We start from the raw sequence: 16,246 nt of genomic DNA, 5'->3' as shown, positions 1-16,246 counted from the left end.
TGAATAGGAGCCAGTGAGTTAACAAACGACGCCGAAATATCGTCAACGTGTGCACTCGTACGTGCGCGCGTGCGCGTTTTACGTGCGCCCAGGGACTATTGCGAAATGATCCATCTTGTCTGATTGGGGCTGCCAGGAGAAAGGGAGGCAAATGTCACTTTCGCCAACACTGGGCGACTTTTGCCCTACTCCAGTGGGCCGTGTGTGCGTGCGTGCGAGCGAGCGAGTGTATGAGACGACTGGGGGGTGGACTGTTCCCCTGGTGACTGCAATAACTAAAAGCCTTCCTAAACCCGCTCATTCTTTTTTTCCCATCTTGCTATGAGTTAGAGAGCGACGGAAGTAGTTGGCTTGGCCTTGCTCCGCTCACTCACAGTGCGCATCACGCATCTAGACGGCCAGATGATGATGATATCTATCTAGAGCCCCCGCTACTTCCGCTCCGTCCGCTACGCCAGCGAAGCCGGCTCAAGGCTAATGCTAATGCTAATGCTAAGGCAGCTAGATCGGCGCGGAGCACCATGAGCGGGAGCTTTGCGTCCGAAGGGCAGTCGCGGGAGCAAGGCCGGGTGCCCGGACGATTTCCGAACACCGCCCCCGGCGTGTGCTAACTGGTGAGGAAAAACGGAACTGAAGGGAAAGGGGAGAAAAGAGGACAAAAAAGGAGGTGCGACGTCGCTTCGATTGCCCGCCCGCTGTCGTCCAAAGGGGGCGTACACCTTAACCCAAATTTAGAACCCTAACCTAAGCCTTCCTCCCTGTCGCCTTTTTTTTGTAATCGTTGGCCACGACGTTGACAGTCCTCCAGAGCAGGGTTAGCCAACTCCCTCCGGTCCTTCAGGCCCACCCCCATGTCTGGTATCCACTCTTGTTTTCCACACCTCCCTCCATCGGTTCAACCGAATGGAATGAGCGGGACGGTTCCTCGTTCAAGCCTCCGGACCGGGGCTGGCTAACTCTGGTCCCGGAGCCCCCTCGTCATCAAGTGTCTTTTCCATCTCTCCCTCCCCCTCCCTCTTCTAGCACAGCTGAATCAAATAATGAACTCACCGGCACGCCGTCCACAAGCCAGATAGCCATCCAGATGATTTGATCCAGGTGCGTCGTTGGGGGCAGAAACGGAAAACAGACAGGAAAGCGGCTCTCCGGGACCGGACTTGTCGTCTGCTCTGAGTTGACGTATTTGGCAGGAGACGAAGCTTCCTCGGGTGGCAAGATGGCGATCGCCGTTGTGGCCGTGACCGCCGAGCCCTTCTCTTCTTGAATCCCAAGGCCCGACCGACCTGGTGGGTCGGAGCGGGATCGGGCGGGATGGAGAGGCCCGAGGGCGGTGGCGGTGGCGGTGGCGGCGGCGGCGGGCGTCCGGGCTGCCCCCGGACCAACGGCTGGAGCTGGCCCCCGCACCCCCTGCAGCTGCTGGCCTGGCTCCTGTACGCCTACTTTGCGGCGGTGGGCCTGGGCGTGCTGGTGCCCCTCCTGCCGCCGCATTGGCTGCCCGCCGGCTACATCGTATCCTTTCTTCCCCGTCGCTCCGTTTTGCCGCTCGACGTGTGCGGCCGGAGGCGATATTGTCTCTCGGTGTGCCTCCATTTTTTTCTTTGTCAATCAGTGATATCGGCGAGTCTAAAAGAGAACAAAGATCAAATTTTGTCAAAAGCACGCTTTCCGATAAGGCCGCCACAGTGTACCGGCGTCATGTTGGCGTGTCACCTGTGCGTCCACGTCTTGGCGGTCAGCGTGGACCCGGCCGACCGCAACGTGCGAGCCAAGGGCGGGGCGGACTGCGTCCGCGTCGTCCACAACTGCCACTGCTACCTCTGCCGGGTGGACGTGTGAGTGGGTCGCTGGCCCGCCGGCTTGCCTGCCCGCTTACCTGCCCGCTTACCTGCCCCCCCCCCCCCCGACATGATCTCTTTCAGGGGTCCCAAGTCCAAGCACTGCAGCGCCTGCAACAAATGCGTGGCCGACTTTGATCATCACTGTCGATGGCTCAACAACTGCGTGGGGAGCAGGAACTACAGGTGCCTTTGGCCGCTTTGGGTTTTTTTTTTTTTTTTTTCTTTCTCAACGCCCCCCGACCGTCCGTCTGCCCGCCGCCACTTTTGGCCGGGCCGCAGGTTGTTCCTGTACAGCGTGGCGTCGGCCGTGTTGGGAGCGTGCGTCCTGCTCGGCGTCTCCTCCTACGTCCTGATGGCCTTCTTCCGGGAGCCGCCGCCCGGGCCGGAGCGCACGCGCTCGGCCCCGGACCGGACGGCCGCCGCCAGCGCCGCCGTGGCGCTGGCCGGCGTGACGGCGGCGCTGGCGCTGTTGGCCGCCGTGCTCCTCTGCCACCTGCTGGCTTTCCACTTTTACCTGAGTAAGTCCCCATTGGATTTTGGAAGTCTTGCCTTGCCCGCCCGGGCCGCCATTTCACCGAGGGCCGCTTTTAGTGTGGAACAGGTTGAGCACCTACGAGTACATCGTGCGTCAGCGCCACCGCCGACGGGGGAGGCCCGAGACCGGCACGCCGGCGAGGCCCGAGACCGGCCCGGAGGAGGCCGTCGCCGCCGGCCCCCAGGTCGGTTGCCCGCCCACGTAGATTTTCGATGCGTCCCAAAAGTCACAGCCGAGGTTTCCGAGTAGATGTGGCCCAATTTTCACCTCTGGATCTTTCCATGGCACCTTCAGGAAGTGGAGCTGCGGGGAAGTCTCAGAAGAGGTCCCTGGGAAACCCCTGGCCGCTCCATCGCCGCCGTGGCGTGGTAAGTGTTTCCCGTTTTGGGGGCCACCCGGGACGCGTCTCACGGCATCCCGCCCCGGCCGAGGGCAGGTCGGAGGCCCCCGCCTCGCCGGAGCCCCGCAGCTCGCCCGCCGCCTCGGCCCACAAGAAGAGGACCAAGCGTCCGGGCGCCGTGCGGGCCGCCGCGCCCCCCGCCGAGTACCGCTCCGACTCGGCCGAATCCCTGGAGGAGGTCCCGGTGGCGCTGGCCCGGCTGGGCTCCAGCCGTCGCCCTTCTCTCCCCTCGGCGGTGGCCACCCTTTAAAGAGGCGTCCGTCGGCATTGCGCGGCTGGCGAGTTCAGAGAGAGAGAGAAAGAGGCCCACATGGGAGCAACATTTTATTTGTTTTCATTTCTTTGTACACAAGTTGTATTAAAATGTGGAGGGGGAAACGCTGGCTGTTTTTCTTTCCTCCTTTCCCCAAGGCACGGCACGCTAGTGGTCCAGGGGCGCCATGAGCACGCGCAGCTCCCCAAAGGCGGAGCCGTGGCGGCCGGCCAGCGCCGCTTTGCTCTCCACCGCCTCGCGTAGCTCGCGCAGACGTTGGCGGCACAGGCGGCACTTGCGCTGTCTGCGGCGGGGCCCGGAGGGCCGTTAAACACGGATGGATGGACGGACGGACGGACAGACGGACGGAGAAGAAGGCGGCTCGGCCTCACCGCTCCTCCCGCGTCACGTCCACGCCCACCGGAGGCGTGGCGCTCAGCGTCTCCCGGATGAGCGGCCAGAAGTACTTCATGATTAACTTGAGCGAGGAGCAGCCGCACTGCGTGTAACTGCGCACAGTCCGCCGGCCGTTAGGAGGCGCTCCTCCACGGGAAGCGGCCCCAAAGGCCGGCCGAATAGCCACGGACCCACCTTTCGTATTTGCTCTGCAGCAGCTTGTCGATCTGGGGGAGACTGCTGGCGCACACGTCCAGCTTCCACAGCGACCTGCCAACACAAATGACCGGCATTTTTAGCGGCTCAAACGGGGAAAAAAAGGAAAAAAGCGGGACTCACGGCTGCGTGTTGATCATGTTGAGCACGTCCACCACGATGGACAGGTCATTCATGGAGACGGCGGCGTCCAGAGCGCTCTGCGGAGACAGGCCGCGCCGACGGGATCAAGGGCGCCGTCGTTTGTTCCACGGGAGGCTTTCACTCCCCGGGCGGGACCCACCTTGATGCCGGCGCGGGTCCAGACGTCCCGGACGCCCTGCAGGTTCTTGCGGCGGTTGCCGAGCATGACGCACATGGTGACGTGGCCGTTGTGGATGTGCTTCAAAACCTCGTCCTCGCTCAGCGTCCCCGAGTGGCCGCCCTGCGCGCGTCGACCGATGGACCACGGCTGCGCCGCCACCGCCGCCGCCGGGCGGCAAAAGGCGGCGGCCGGGACTCACCGACAGGAAGTCGGCCACGTCCAGGCCGGTGGGCTCGCTCCGGCCCACGGGGAAGATGGCCGGCGGCCGAGCCGGGGCCGCCCCGGCCGGCTCCGCCCTCCGGACGGGCGTGGACGGAGGCGACGGAGGAGCGCGTCTTTCCGTCGAGGCCTCGGGGAAGACGTCCCCGACCCGTGCCTCCTCCGGGGGGGCGGGACTAGGCTCCGGGATCCCGGGAGGACTGCGAGCTGGGGGGGGGGGGGGGGGTGGCGGCGGGGATTTCAATCGGCCGTCCGTTCGATATCCCGAGGGAGGCTATTGGTCTCGGGACCGTCCCGAGGGAGAGAACGGTCGCCGGCCGACAAACCGAGTCTCCTTACAGAGGGCGTCGCGGGGCCGGAAGATTTCCCGGTAGTCGCGCGCGTGGGCCCAGGGCGCTTGGTCTCCCGCCTCTTCCTCGCCGGGGCTGCGCCTCTCGCCCTCGGGGCTCCGCCGCTCGGGCCGGGGCCGGCCCCGGGGGGCGGGGGGCGGCGGCGGTGCCGGGCGGGGGGCCGCCTCCGTCGCCGGTGCCGGGCGGGAGGCCGCCTCATTCGCCGGGCCCTCGTCGCCGCGCCGCGCTTTGCCGTCGGCGGCGGTGCCGTCGCCCAGCCGGACGCGCTTCAGGTCCACCATGTAGGTGGACAGGCCGCTCGTCTGGTAAGACGCGGCCATCTGAGGGCGGAAGGAGGAGTGAGCCGACTGGTGGGGGCGGGGAGGGGCGGGGAGAGGCGGGGCGGGCGGCTACGAACCAGCTGCCTGTCGCAAAACGCCAGGTCGGCCACGCGTCCCCAGCCCACCGTCACGGCGTCCAGCCAGCGCTGGGGCTCCCAGGCGCACACGCGCAGGACGTCGGCGTGGCCGCTGAACAGGCAGCCGCCGTCGGCGCTGAACGCCACGCACCTGAGAGAGAGGCCCAGGCTGAAGGGGGCGGCCCCACCGGGGGGCGGCTCCACCGGGGGGCGGCTCCACCGGGGGGCGGCTCCACCGGGGGGCGGCTCCACCGGGGGGCGGCTCCACCGGGGGCCGGCCTCTCACCTGACGGCGCTGGTGTCCTGCAAGGCCCCCACTTGGCAAAACTTCTCCAGATCCCAAAACCTCAGCCACCTGCACACAGCCGGCGGAGGGGCGGGCGCGTCATTCCGAGGCGCCGCCCCCGACGGTCCGGACCGGGTGGCGGCCGTACCTGTCGGCGCCTCCCGAGGCCAGCAGGTACTCGTTGGGGTGAAACTGGACGGCGGCCACGGCGCCCGTGTGCGCCGTGAACTCGGTGATGGTCTTGGCCAGCTTCAGGTCCCACAGCTGGCGCCAAGCGAGCGGGCAAAAATCAGCGGACGCGGACGGGGGGGAGGGACCGGGACGAGGGAAGAGCCACCTTGACCGTGCAGTCGTCGCCGGCCGACGCCAACCACCTGCCGTCCGGGCTGAAGGCCAAACTGCGGACGGCCCCCGAGTGACCCTGGAAGGACGCCGTCGGCGGATGGAGGCTTAGGCTCGGGGTCGAGGCCGACCCCAGCCCGCCGTCTTACCTTGTACCTGTAGATGGGACCTTTCCTTCGCACGTCCCACATCTGACGGGCGGACACAGAGGCGTCGGATGGCGAACGTCCGAACGGCGAGGCCAGCACGCACCTTAATGTTGGCGTCGGTGGATCCGGACGCCAAAAAGTCTCCGAAGGGATGGAAGGCCAAACCGGTGATGCTGGATTTGTGGCCCGTCAGAGTCCGCAACACTGAGGGCGCAAAAGGCGGCCGTGAGGTGGCCCGGGACGGGGCCGGGCCACGGGGCCGGGCCACGGCGGCGGTGGCGGCGAGGGCGCCGAGCTGACTCTTAGCGGCCTCCAGGTCCCAGACGCGGATGGATCCGGACTGCGAGCCGCTCACCAGCTGCTCCTCCGACGCGTTGAAGCGAACGCACTCCACCGCTTTCTTGTGGCCGCACAGACTCTGGCCAAGAGGCGGGGCAGAGCGGCGGGTGAGCCCGGCGACGGAGAGACGCCCGCCCCGGCTCGGCCCCGGCTCGGCCCCGGCTCGGCCTCCCCGTACCATGACGCAGTTGGCCTTGCTCGGCGACCAGATGTTGACCCGGCAGTCTTCGCCGCCGCTGGCCAGCAGGCGCGCGGTGCTCTTGCCCAGCGCGGCGCAGCAAACGGGGCCGGCGTGGGCCTCAAAGTCCTCTGTGGGTTTAGGTTGAGTTAGCTGAGGTGAGGTCAGGCTGGGGTGAGGTCAGGCTGGGGTGACGCCGGCGGTGAGACTCACGCAGTCGCCAGGCGATCTGGGCCCCGCCGCCGGCCGTCGCCATGACCGGACACTGCCTCGTCTCGTTTCCTTTCGCCCCTAAAATGAAGAAGCCGGCGAAAAACAACTGCAGCAGACAGACATCCCATTTGTTTGACGCGGTTGCGTCGGCCGCCGCTGCTGCTGCTTTGGGGTTGCCGTCGACGCCAATTTTCGTCAGGGGTTTAGGTCCTAACCGTCAGGGTGACCCACCCACGGCAGCTCCACTCGGCTGTCGATGTGGAGCAAACGCGAAGACTCATAGAAAAGGACGTCACGACTCGAAACGATACGCGACGCCATCATGTTGACTAAAGTTGTAGCCCACTTCTTTTCAACGGGGCTGTCCAAGTTTGGCGAAACCACGTCAAGTTCGCCTGCTCCCTCCCATTATCGCGGAGTGAAGCTAAAGCGAGGAGCAGGTGGAGGAGAAAAAAAGAGAAGGAGGAGCAGGGGAGGAAGCAACGAGCGTGGCATGTAGCCGGGACTACTAGCATGGTTAGCCGAACCCATGAGTGAGCCCAGCTAGCAAAGGAGCTAAACGCAAAGCGCGTAGCTAGCAAAAGGCCGAGGCTTTACCTGCTCGCTTAAGCCCAGAGTTGCGACCGACCGACCGATGCCGGCTTGCTTTCAACACACCGGCGCCTGACGGAAGAGGACGCCGGGCGTTAGCTGACCCAAACGACAGCACCGAGAGTGTTTTGAACTGGAGGCGGCTGCGCGCGCAGCCTAGCAACGCTGTCGGTATGCCAACCATATAGCGTCAGATGCAAAACGTCGGAGTCGGCGGCGTCAGTTCGCGGCGGCCATCGTACGACAGTCAATGGGGAGGAGGTCCGCTCTAATGGATATATTTCGCTCAAGATATGAAGCCGAGCGTTTTTCGCGATGGACTTTCAGGTTCAGGGCTGACGGTGACAAATTCAAATCATTATATTGACAAAAAGAAGAGGGCTGACGAGTGACATGTCACATCGGGGCCGCCTTCTTTTTTCGGTCACGTGACCGGCCACGGCGGCGCCGTCGCTTGCGGAAGTGGGGAGAAGTCTACTGGATTTGTCGGTTTTGAGGGATTGCCATCAGGAGTGATAGATTGCGAGCAATCGACAACCCGACAACCGAAAGAAGAAGAAGAAGAAGCGGCGGCCCGGCTCGGCTCGGGCCGGCCATGACGACAATGACAACGACGACGGCGGCGGCAGCGGACGTGGCGGACGTAGAGGACGAGAGTCTTCTGGCCTCGGTCTTCCAGGAGCGCTTGCCGGACACTTGGAAGGACAAAGCCGACCTGGCGGCGTACTTGTCGGAGCTCAGCTCGTTGGGCGTGGACGAGCTGGGCCGCGAGCAGGAGCGTCTGGCGGAGGAGCGCGCGCGCGTTCTGGAGCAGACGCGACACTTGGCCTTCTCCGACTACCAGACCTTCATCCGCACCGCCGACTGCACCGAGCGCATCTACCGAGACTTTGGCCGCGTGGAAGCCAACGTCTCGCGCCTGCTCGACAAGGTTCCCGCCCTGGCCCACAGGTGTCGGTGAGTAAGTTGCCGGTCGGCCGGCCGGACGAGGTTTACACTCGTTTGGTCCCAATCGACCGACAGACAGGAACAACCTGAAACCCCCCCTCTGTTTCCCCTTTCAGGAGGTTCGCAGAGGAGGCGGAGCACATGTCGGCGAGGCGAGCCACCAACACGCTGACGCTCAAGCGCCACACGGAGATCCTGGAAATCCTAGAGATCCCGCAGCTGATGGACACGTGCGTGCGCAACGCCTACTACGAGCAAGCGCTGGAGCTGGCCGCTTATGTCCGACGCCTGGACAACAAACACGGAAGCAATCCTCTCATCCAGGTGAATAGTCCACCTGTGGACTCTTCTTCTTCCCGCGGTCCGTCCCCCATCCAACGCCCCGCCTCCACCCCGGTCCAGGGCCTGGCGCGCGAGGTACGCGAGAGTTCCGGGCTGATGCTGCTTCAGATCCAGCGGCAACTGCGCGGCGAGGCGCAGCTGTCGTCGTGCCTGCGCGCCGTGGGCCTCCTGAGGCGCGCCGCCGGCGCCGGCGGCGGCGGCGGCGCTCCCGACGAGGCCGAGCTGCGCGTCAAGTTCCTGCGGGCCCGAGGCGCCTGGCTGCGCTCGGCACTGGACGCCGTCCCGGACGGCGATCCCTACGGCCACGCCAGCAAGAGCGCCGAGGCCGCCCGGTCGCACCTCTTCGACGTGCTGACGCAGTACCGCGCCGTCTTCTCCGAGCCCGGCCCGGCTCCGCGCAACGCCCGGGTCCTCCGCGGCTGGCTGCTCGCCAAGGTCGGCCTTTTATTTTTCTAGCACCTTTCTAGATGCCGGAGCCGACCTAGTTCACGCTGCAGGTGTGCGAGTTGACGGAGGCGCTGGAGCGCGACCTGCGGCGGGGGGCGGCGGCCCGGCTGGACTCGCTGGCGCCGCAGTGCATGTACTTCGGCCTGTCCTTCGGCCGCGTGGGCGCAGACTTCCGGGGCCGGCTGGCGGCACTTTTCCCGCCGGCGGCGGGACGGGCCTTCGGAGAGGCGGCGCGGGAGGCGGCCGAGGGCTTTCGGCGGGACCTCGCGGCCTACGCGCCGACCGCCGCGACCCCGACGGCGGGCGTGGCGGCGCCGGCGGTCCCGGGCGAGGGGACGGTGGCGCCCCCGGCGGGCCTGCTGGACTTTCCACCCTTGGCCCGCTTCCTCAACTGCATCCTGGCGGCCTTTAACGAGCTGCGCCTGTGCTGCCCCCTGGCGCTGGCCCGCCGCGTCACCCTAGACCTGCACGGGGCCCTGACCGAGGTGAGTGGCCGGACGCGGACTCGATCCGACGCCCTCCGGGCCACGTGACTACGAAGGGCCCCCCGCAGGTGAGCCGGGAGCTGGCCGACTTCCACCGCGCCGAGGATTCGGCGGCGAGCGACGGCGAGAGGCGCCTGTTTGCCGCCATGTGCCGCGCCTACGCCCGGGACCTCCTGCCCTTCCTGGACCGCTGCCTGCAAATCCTCTTTCCGGCCTCACAGGTGGCGCTGGTCCTCGGTGAGCGGCCGAGCCCGTCATTTTTTTCTGCTAGGATTAAAAATTGGAAAATCCCGGCTGAAATCAGTTCCGATCTACGTTAACTGTGATATTTGAGGGAAAGTTGTGAGCCGTTCAGCTCCTCCGGCCCGGGACGGGCCCGGCTTCCGTTAACCCCCACCTTTCCCGTTCCGTCGGCAGGCGCGCCGGCGCCCGTCGCCGAAGGTCTGGCCCGCGTGGACGGCGAGCGGCTGCTGGAACCGCTGACCTTCTTGGCGTCCGAGGACCGGTGGTCCTCGGACCAAAAAGACGGCCGGCTTCCGGAGAAACGTCAACCGCCTCAATGAAGATGCCGGCGAGAGACGACAAAGGAGCAAGATGTTCACGTGGTTGTGGTCTTTATTGAAAATTAAAAAAGAGAGAGAGGCAAATGTGTCAGTCTCAATCACACTGGAGGCGAGAGGGCAAATCCCCGGCGAGGTCAGCAAAGTTCCGGCGCCACTAAAAGGTGGCCAATTGGCATTTTGTCCCAGGTCCCGACACGCAATTTCTCCGTCCTTCCAAGTTTCACACCAGTCTGTCCATACAGAAGGCGTCGACAACGGCGCCAGCAGCACCCTACCCGATTGGAGGCGCGCTTCCGCCAAACGCGGCGGTCCGTTGCAATTGAAAACAAGAGAGCGGCCCGTCCGAAGCCAGTCCTCCTCCGCCGCCGAATATTCTTTCCCCTGAGCTGCCCGCGGCGACGCGGTTTGTCCGTCCGTCCGTCGGACCTCGCCGCCAGCTTGGAATCAATCTAAACGGGCAATGGCGGCGCACCGTGAGGACGGCGAGCGGAAACCCCAAAGCCGACCACGCGCTTACCCGCCAACTGCGAGTTGGATTTGCGTCGAGGGGCGGCGTTGAAGGAAGACGCCACGTTGAAGGGGGGGGCGGCGTTGAGGGAGGAACCCGCGCTGCTGCTACGAGACAAGGGGAGGGGCCCCAGGCTCAGGGGCGGAGACTCCATCTGCTAGAACGCGCGTCATTAGAGTGAGTGGAAGGGAGGGCGGGGGCCAGCGGTCGCCTCCTCCCATATCACCGGTGGCGTGGAAGAGCCGCGAGCCAAACCCACCTCGGAGCCGTGGCGCGTGGGCGACGACGAGGCCGAGCGGCTGTCCGGCCGCCCGGGGGCGGAGCTCCAGGCGTTGAGCTCCACGCTGCGAACGCGCTGAGCGAACTTGAGCGAGCACAGCGACTCGCCGGCGTCGGCGGACAGGGGGGACACCTGGGGGTGGGTGTCGCCGTGGAAACAAAATAAAAAGGAGAAAAGGGAGGTGGCCACTGCCGGCGCCAACCTCGGGACCGACCTGCACAACCAGGAGCGTCTTTCCGTCGCCCCTGAGGCTGTCCTGCAGCAGGAAGGTGAGTCGCGAGTTGCGGAAGGGAACGTGGGCGTGCTTGCAGCGCAGCGCGTTGATGACGTCGCCCAGCGCCGACAGCGACTTGTTGATGTGCTGCGCCTCGCGCAGGCGCCCGCCCTCGGCGCCCGACTTGCGCACCCTCTCCGAACCCGCCAGGTCCACCAGGTTCAGTTTCCCTAAAGAAGAGGCCGGACGGGTGGGCAGGTCAGGTCAGGTCAGGTCAGGTCAGGTCAGGTCAGGTCAGGTCAGGTCAGGTCAGGTCAGGTCAGGTCAGGTGGCGAAAGACGCCACCCTCTCGCTCACCTTGCGTGCGACTTCCCGTGGTGGCGTTGATTCCCGCCACGCTGACCATGAGCAGGGCGTGCGAGCGGGAACTTCGGCGGTTGAGGTCGGTGCTGGCCGTGGCCCGGCCGGCTCGGCCCGCCTCCAGAATCTGAAGGGTTGCGCCGGCTTCAATTTGCCCCTCATTCACCCCCCCCCCCCTCTTCTCTCGCATTACCTGGTTGACGTCTTCCAGCGTGCGCACGGCCACACGCGTCAGTCCGGGCACGTAAAGCTGACCGCTGCCGTCGGGGTTCATCTTGATGTCCAACTTGTCGGCCCGCTTGTCGCCCAGCAGGTCCCTGCGGGGCGGCGATGGGGTCTGTCGGTGGCCCGCGGCCCTACGGACGGACGGACGGACGGGCCGCTTTACTCACCGGAGCGTCTCGTTGTAAATCTCCAGCATGCTGACGCAGACGTGGAAGTCCCACTCGGGACTTTGGGAACAGACTCGCGAAAAGAGGAGGCGCAGCGCTCGCTGGTTGAGGCCCGGGTCCGAGGGGACGCCCTAGAAGACCGCCGTGGCCAAAAAAAGAAAAGCGCTGGCTCAAAATGGAATTGACTTGGGATGGAATTTAAGGCGGCGGCGGCGGCGGCGTCTCACGTCCATGGTGTACGTCTTTCCCGATCCCGTCTGCCCGTAAGCGAAAATGCACACGTGGAAGCCGTCCATGCACGACGTCACCAGCGACTCCACTTCCTGGAAAACCTGGACGGGCGGAACGCCGCGCGTTGACGGCGGGTGGGGTGGGGGGCCCTGCGGCCCTGCGGCGAGCGGCTGACCTCCTCCTGGGTGGCCCGCGGCGGGAAGACTTTGTCCAGGTCGAAGGTCACCACCTTGCCCTTGTTGTCCAGGTAGAGGACGCCGTCGTCGTCCGGGTCAAAGGTCAGGGCGCTCTCCCCGTCCTCGGCGGGACGCACGCGGCACAACACGCGGATGTTGCCTGCCGGGGGGGGGGGAGAAGAGGATCTTTGTCAAAAGCCCAACGGGACAGAGGAAAATCTCCAAAATCTTGACGCAAAAAAATGACAAATTGAAAGATTTTAGGGACATTTCAAGCGCGCGACTTCTATGTGCGAGTAAATGCGGTAGGTTGACTGAGGAGAGGGGAGTAGCCCCGCCCCCAAACCAACCTTTGAGCTGGACCAGCTGGTTGTGGATCTTCTTCCTCAGGTTCATCTCCCGTTTGTACTTGTCCAGCAGCTTCTGGTTGGTGGCGCTCACCTCGCCCATCACCTGACAGATCTGCGTAGACGCGGTGGAGGCGGTTAGGCCCGGGCCAGGCTCGTACGCCGGCTTGGATGGCGTGCCGTGGGCGCATTTGGCCCAGCGTCACCTCGCGCTTGGCCTCCTCGATGGCGTTCCGCAGCATGGCGGGGAAGTGGTGCACTTGCTTCTTGAGTGCATTGTAGTCGCCGGTCAGCGTCCTCAAGGCGGGGTGGAGACCCAGTAGCTTCAAGCGCACCCCTCCAAGCAAAAAGTGGAAGGAAATCAATGAAATAACAACAGCCCCGGCCGGACTGACCTGAAGTGAATTACCCGCCAGGTTGTCGCGCACGGCCTCCATCTGGCTCTCGGCCCTGACGAAGGCCTCCTCCACCACGCGCTCCTTCTCCTCCTTCAGCCGCAGCAGCTCGCCGTCCAGCCGCTGGCGGGCGCGCTCCGCCTCGCCGTCGTACAGGGCCGCCTCAAAGACCACGGGAACAACGGAAAGCGTTGGGATCGGCCCGTCGAGGCGTACGCCCCTCCCCCGGGCCGCCTACCTGCGTCCGCAGTTGAGCGCACGTCCTCTGCGACTGCTGCAGTTGCGTCTCCAACTCCCTCAGCAGGTGGCGCTGCACGCAAACTTGCTCCTGCAGCCAGAGGTTCTGCGAGCGCAGCGAAGACGCGCCGTCGCCGGACTCCGCCTCCTCCGTCTGAGGGCCGCAAACGGGCCGTGGTGAGCGACTCTCTCCGTCCGCCTCGGCGGGCCGGCCTCACCTGGGTGGCCGCGGTGGGCCCGGGCCGTCGGGCATCCTCCCGGACCTCCCGGGAAGGCCAAGCGGTCACGGGGAGGAAGGGTCCTTCCGAGGTCAGCAGCCGTCGTCTGAGGTTCTTGTTCTCCGCCTCCAGGAGCTCCAGTCGCTTCTCCAAGTCCGTGGCCCCCTGCGGGAGACCGGGCCAGACGGGATGAGGCCGTGCCCGCCGCCGTGCCCGCCGCCGTGCCCGCGTTCCGGTGAGAGGTCCTCCCGAGGCGCCTCCCTTTGGGAACCTTTGGCGGGCCGAGGAGGAGCATTTCCCACGGGTCCGGCCGCGATGGCTGCGTTTGCGGCCGGGCCTTCCGCGCGGGCTTACCAAGGTTTCCTGGCTTTGCCGGGCCAGATTCTTCTCCACTTCCTCCACCTGTGGGAAGAGCAGTTAGGTTGGGGTGGGTGAGACTTGATGGACGGCTGGCGGACTGGAGCGGCACGGGCCCACGTACCTGCGACTGCTCTTTCTCCGCCGCGGCGCCTGGCCCACGGGCAAAAGACAAGCACAAGACAACGCTCAACTAAAAAAAAAAAAAAATTAAAAAAAAGGCAAGTCGGACTAACCCGGAGACGTGCGCTCCTCCCCCGCCTGCCGCCACCGCTCGTCCTTTTCTTCGTCCGGGTCGAGGAGAGACCGAAGGCGGAGCGCTTTGTCTCGGGGCGTCTGAAGAAGACACGCGCGCACACGGGTTAGAGGGAGGTCGTGGCGGCAAAGGCAAAGGCCAGGTGGGAGACGGCGGGGTGTCGGGACGCCCACCTGGACCGGCGGGCCGGCGGGCGCCTCGGCTTGGCCGCCGGGCGGGGGACGGCGAGAGAAGGCGGGGCTGGGCAGAGACAGGAAGGAGGCGTCGTCCTCCCCTTCGCTCATCAGGAAGTCCAGCGTGCTGGCTACCAAGGCACATTGACAGGTCACCACCATGTGCAAACGCTGGTCCCGCCCGGCGTGGCAAAACCACGGTCACAAATTATTTCCGATATAGACGGAATGTACATATTTTGCACAGCTCTCATTCCGGGGGAAAAAAAAGATTGACTTTGTAAGTAAAGGTACGAGCGTACGTTGATAAAAGCCGGCAGAAAAAAGGGGAGGTGAGGCCAAATGAAGAGAAAGTCAAGTCACCAGACCCACCCGTGCGTGTCGGAGAGGAAGAGACGTCACGGAAGAGACGTCACGGACGGGCGTCACGGACGGGCGTCACGGACGGGCGTCACGGACGGGCGTCCCGACGCAATCCAAGCGGATTGGACAATTGGCAGCACGCACCGTCCAAGGGAAAGTCGCTCTTCCACGGCTCCTGCAGACAGGGGGGGTGGCCCAGTTCCCACGTCTTTCTGGGGCCCAGCATGGCCCCCGCGGACCTCCCGAGGGATGGCTCGCTCGCTAGCTCCCGCGCCGCCTGTGGGGAGAGGAGGGGATCGGAGGGGAGAGAACGCCGGGGGGCTTAAACCGGATTTGTCGTGCCGCCGGGAAAGCCGGCTGGACATTTTTGGGGGCCCAAGTGGGTGGGTGGCTGGGTGTTATTCGCCCCCTCCCTCACAGACTGAAAGTACCAATGAATCATTTGACAGCAAATAGTCTGCCTTCTCACCTATACCTACAGGCAGGCAGGCAGGCAGGAAGAGAGCTTCCTTAGCTTCCTTAGCTTTCTTGGCTGCCACTAGTACGTTTCACTAACTGCTTTTTTCCCCGGTCCGGTCACCAGAACAGACGGTCCCCGGGCCCCCCCCTCGCTTGTCCCCTGTCCGTCTGTCCGTCCGTCCGTCCATCCGTCAGTCTGTCCAAATTTCAAGAGCCGAGCAGCAAGATTGGAGCGTGTGGCAGAAAGACTAAGTCTCAATTCAGCGGGAGGGGAAGGTCTGGATTCGAGCATAGTGCCTGCCGCGAGGGTCCAAAGGTCATGAGCCCCAAAGCTCTCTAAAATGGCCCATTTGGGCAATGGAGGCACCGGGCGCACAACGGCTACGAGTCACATTTGTTCTTTCTCCACAGTCCAAGTCACATCTGCTCGATTTTTACCCCACAGTCCAAATTCGAAGCAAACGTCCCACACCCAAAAAAAAAAACCACAATGACAGCCTGCCTGCGCCGCGCGGAAGAAAGAAAAAATAGGACATATTGACAACGGAGGGAGCTGGAAGCAAGGCTTTGGGTTTTTTTTCTTCCCCAGAGACAGTATTCACTGGAAGACCATGGCTGCACGTGAAGTGTATTAAAGTGAAAGGGTGATGACGTCACATTGGATTCGACAGTGAGTTGGAGGCCTTTTAGCGTCCCTTCCAGCCTCCAATGATCCTCGTTTCCACGGCGAGCCTAATTTATTGGTGTCGTTCGCTAGGCTAGCCTAGGCTTAAGGCTAACGACGCTATTAGCGATAGGCGTATCACTTTGATGCTTTAATTGCAGCCCTATCGTGCAACATTGGACAAAGCGGACAAAGCGGTTAAAGCCGATAGCCGAAAACGCTTCGCTAGCAAAGTGTTCGAATGACAGAACGCCGGTCGCCATGGAGACAGTAGCACGTGCGGTGGCCGTCAAGCTATTGTGACGTCACCTCGAGCCAGCAAAAAGAAAGGAAAAAAAAACACGGCGAGGAAGGAAAGTTCTCGAATGACCCCGTCCTCTTTTAATGCCCGCACACACGGGCGACAACGACGTACCTTCGACCAAACTCGGCGTCTTGTTTTCCTCTCCCTTCCTTTCCTTTACTTGTCGTCGTCGACGTCAGGGAGCGGAAACGTTCGACACAACGCCTCCGTCGGCTCCTCGCTCCGCTCACGTCAGGTCGCGGGCACGAACACGCAGCTCCACTTCAACTTTCAAGTGGCTTTTTCCATCGGAAAGAGGGGAAGAAAAAAAGTCTTGGCGCCAGTGGATCTTGTCATTTCCGGTGGCATCCGCTGCTGCCTTCACGGACTTGCCGACATGTCGGGGAAAAAGCACTACGGCACGTAGGGGGCGGAAAGGTTCGCGGCGATCACGTGACATAGAATGAGGACGGGGGCCGGCTCGGGCGGGGCGAGTGGTTAAGGAGCCAATCGGGACGCTGTCGGACATTTCATGTGTAAAT

At 64.2% G+C, this 16,246-nt stretch overlaps 4 protein-coding genes across 11 annotated transcripts; 2 read left to right on the top strand and 2 right to left on the bottom strand.

Annotated features, from left to right (window-relative positions):
* Positions 1-136: 136 nt before the first annotated feature.
* Positions 137-3,151, top strand: zdhhc1 (zDHHC palmitoyltransferase 1). 4 transcript variants are annotated; one of them, XM_077713264.1, is made up of 8 exons: positions 137-614; positions 1,191-1,509; positions 1,684-1,832; positions 1,920-2,021; positions 2,118-2,356; positions 2,430-2,557; positions 2,668-2,741; positions 2,810-3,151. In XM_077713264.1, the coding sequence occupies exons 2-8, from the start codon at positions 1,312-1,314 to the stop codon at positions 3,021-3,023; spliced, it is 1,104 nt and encodes a 367-aa protein (XP_077569390.1). In that variant the 5' UTR covers positions 137-614; positions 1,191-1,311; the 3' UTR covers positions 3,024-3,151. The 4 variants fall into 4 exon arrangements, with proteins under 4 accessions (XP_077569390.1, XP_077569389.1, XP_077569387.1 ...); XM_077713263.1 differs by having other exon boundaries at positions 1,029-1,509; XM_077713261.1 differs by having other exon boundaries at positions 1,024-1,509.
* Positions 3,085-7,665, bottom strand: katnb1 (katanin p80 (WD repeat containing) subunit B 1). Of its 2 annotated transcripts, XM_077713257.1 has the most exons (17): positions 7,013-7,433; positions 6,416-6,493; positions 6,203-6,333; positions 5,986-6,103; positions 5,789-5,889; positions 5,686-5,727; positions 5,532-5,615; positions 5,343-5,458; positions 5,195-5,263; positions 4,909-5,059; positions 4,501-4,831; positions 4,142-4,368; positions 3,922-4,062; positions 3,762-3,838; positions 3,618-3,692; positions 3,419-3,535; positions 3,085-3,330 (listed from the first exon to the last, which is right to left on the bottom strand). In XM_077713257.1, the coding sequence occupies exons 1-17, from the start codon at positions 7,188-7,190 to the stop codon at positions 3,195-3,197; spliced, it is 2,172 nt and encodes a 723-aa protein (XP_077569383.1). In that variant the 5' UTR covers positions 7,191-7,433; the 3' UTR covers positions 3,085-3,194. The 2 variants fall into 2 exon arrangements, with proteins under 2 accessions (XP_077569383.1, XP_077569382.1); XM_077713256.1 differs by having other exon boundaries at positions 5,789-6,103; positions 7,013-7,665.
* On the top strand, positions 6,803-9,875 carry cog8 (component of oligomeric golgi complex 8). Its single transcript, XM_077713258.1, has 6 exons — positions 6,803-7,963; positions 8,071-8,278; positions 8,357-8,731; positions 8,794-9,228; positions 9,297-9,465; positions 9,646-9,875. Exons 1-6 carry the CDS (start codon positions 7,602-7,604, stop codon positions 9,789-9,791), a joined length of 1,695 nt encoding a protein of 564 aa, XP_077569384.1. The 5' UTR covers positions 6,803-7,601; the 3' UTR covers positions 9,792-9,875.
* Positions 9,826-16,121, bottom strand: kifc3 (kinesin family member C3). 4 transcript variants are annotated; one of them, XM_077713254.1, is made up of 21 exons: positions 15,837-16,121; positions 14,381-14,575; positions 14,308-14,340; positions 13,936-14,066; positions 13,743-13,842; positions 13,631-13,659; positions 13,504-13,551; positions 13,150-13,314; positions 12,933-13,085; positions 12,709-12,856; positions 12,506-12,636; positions 12,303-12,414; positions 11,952-12,112; positions 11,773-11,877; positions 11,546-11,676; positions 11,347-11,470; positions 11,151-11,280; positions 10,794-11,023; positions 10,559-10,711; positions 10,309-10,453; positions 9,826-10,240 (listed from the first exon to the last, which is right to left on the bottom strand). In XM_077713254.1, the coding sequence occupies exons 4-21, from the start codon at positions 14,044-14,046 to the stop codon at positions 10,236-10,238; spliced, it is 2,181 nt and encodes a 726-aa protein (XP_077569380.1). In that variant the 5' UTR covers positions 14,047-14,066; positions 14,308-14,340; positions 14,381-14,575; positions 15,837-16,121; the 3' UTR covers positions 9,826-10,235. The 4 variants fall into 4 exon arrangements, with proteins under 4 accessions (XP_077569380.1, XP_077569378.1, XP_077569377.1 ...); XM_077713252.1 differs by having other exon boundaries at positions 13,936-14,106; positions 14,308-14,575; XM_077713251.1 differs by lacking the exon at positions 14,308-14,340 and having other exon boundaries at positions 14,443-14,575.
* Between the last annotated feature and the right edge of the window lie 125 nt (positions 16,122-16,246).

Source organism: Stigmatopora nigra, chromosome 3 (genome assembly GCF_051989575.1).
Source record: "Stigmatopora nigra isolate UIUO_SnigA chromosome 3, RoL_Snig_1.1, whole genome shotgun sequence".
Taxonomy (NCBI): Eukaryota; Metazoa; Chordata; class Actinopteri; order Syngnathiformes; family Syngnathidae; genus Stigmatopora; species Stigmatopora nigra.
The sequence above is the reverse complement of the archived record's forward strand: the minus strand, read 5'-3'. Positions and strand labels throughout refer to the sequence as shown.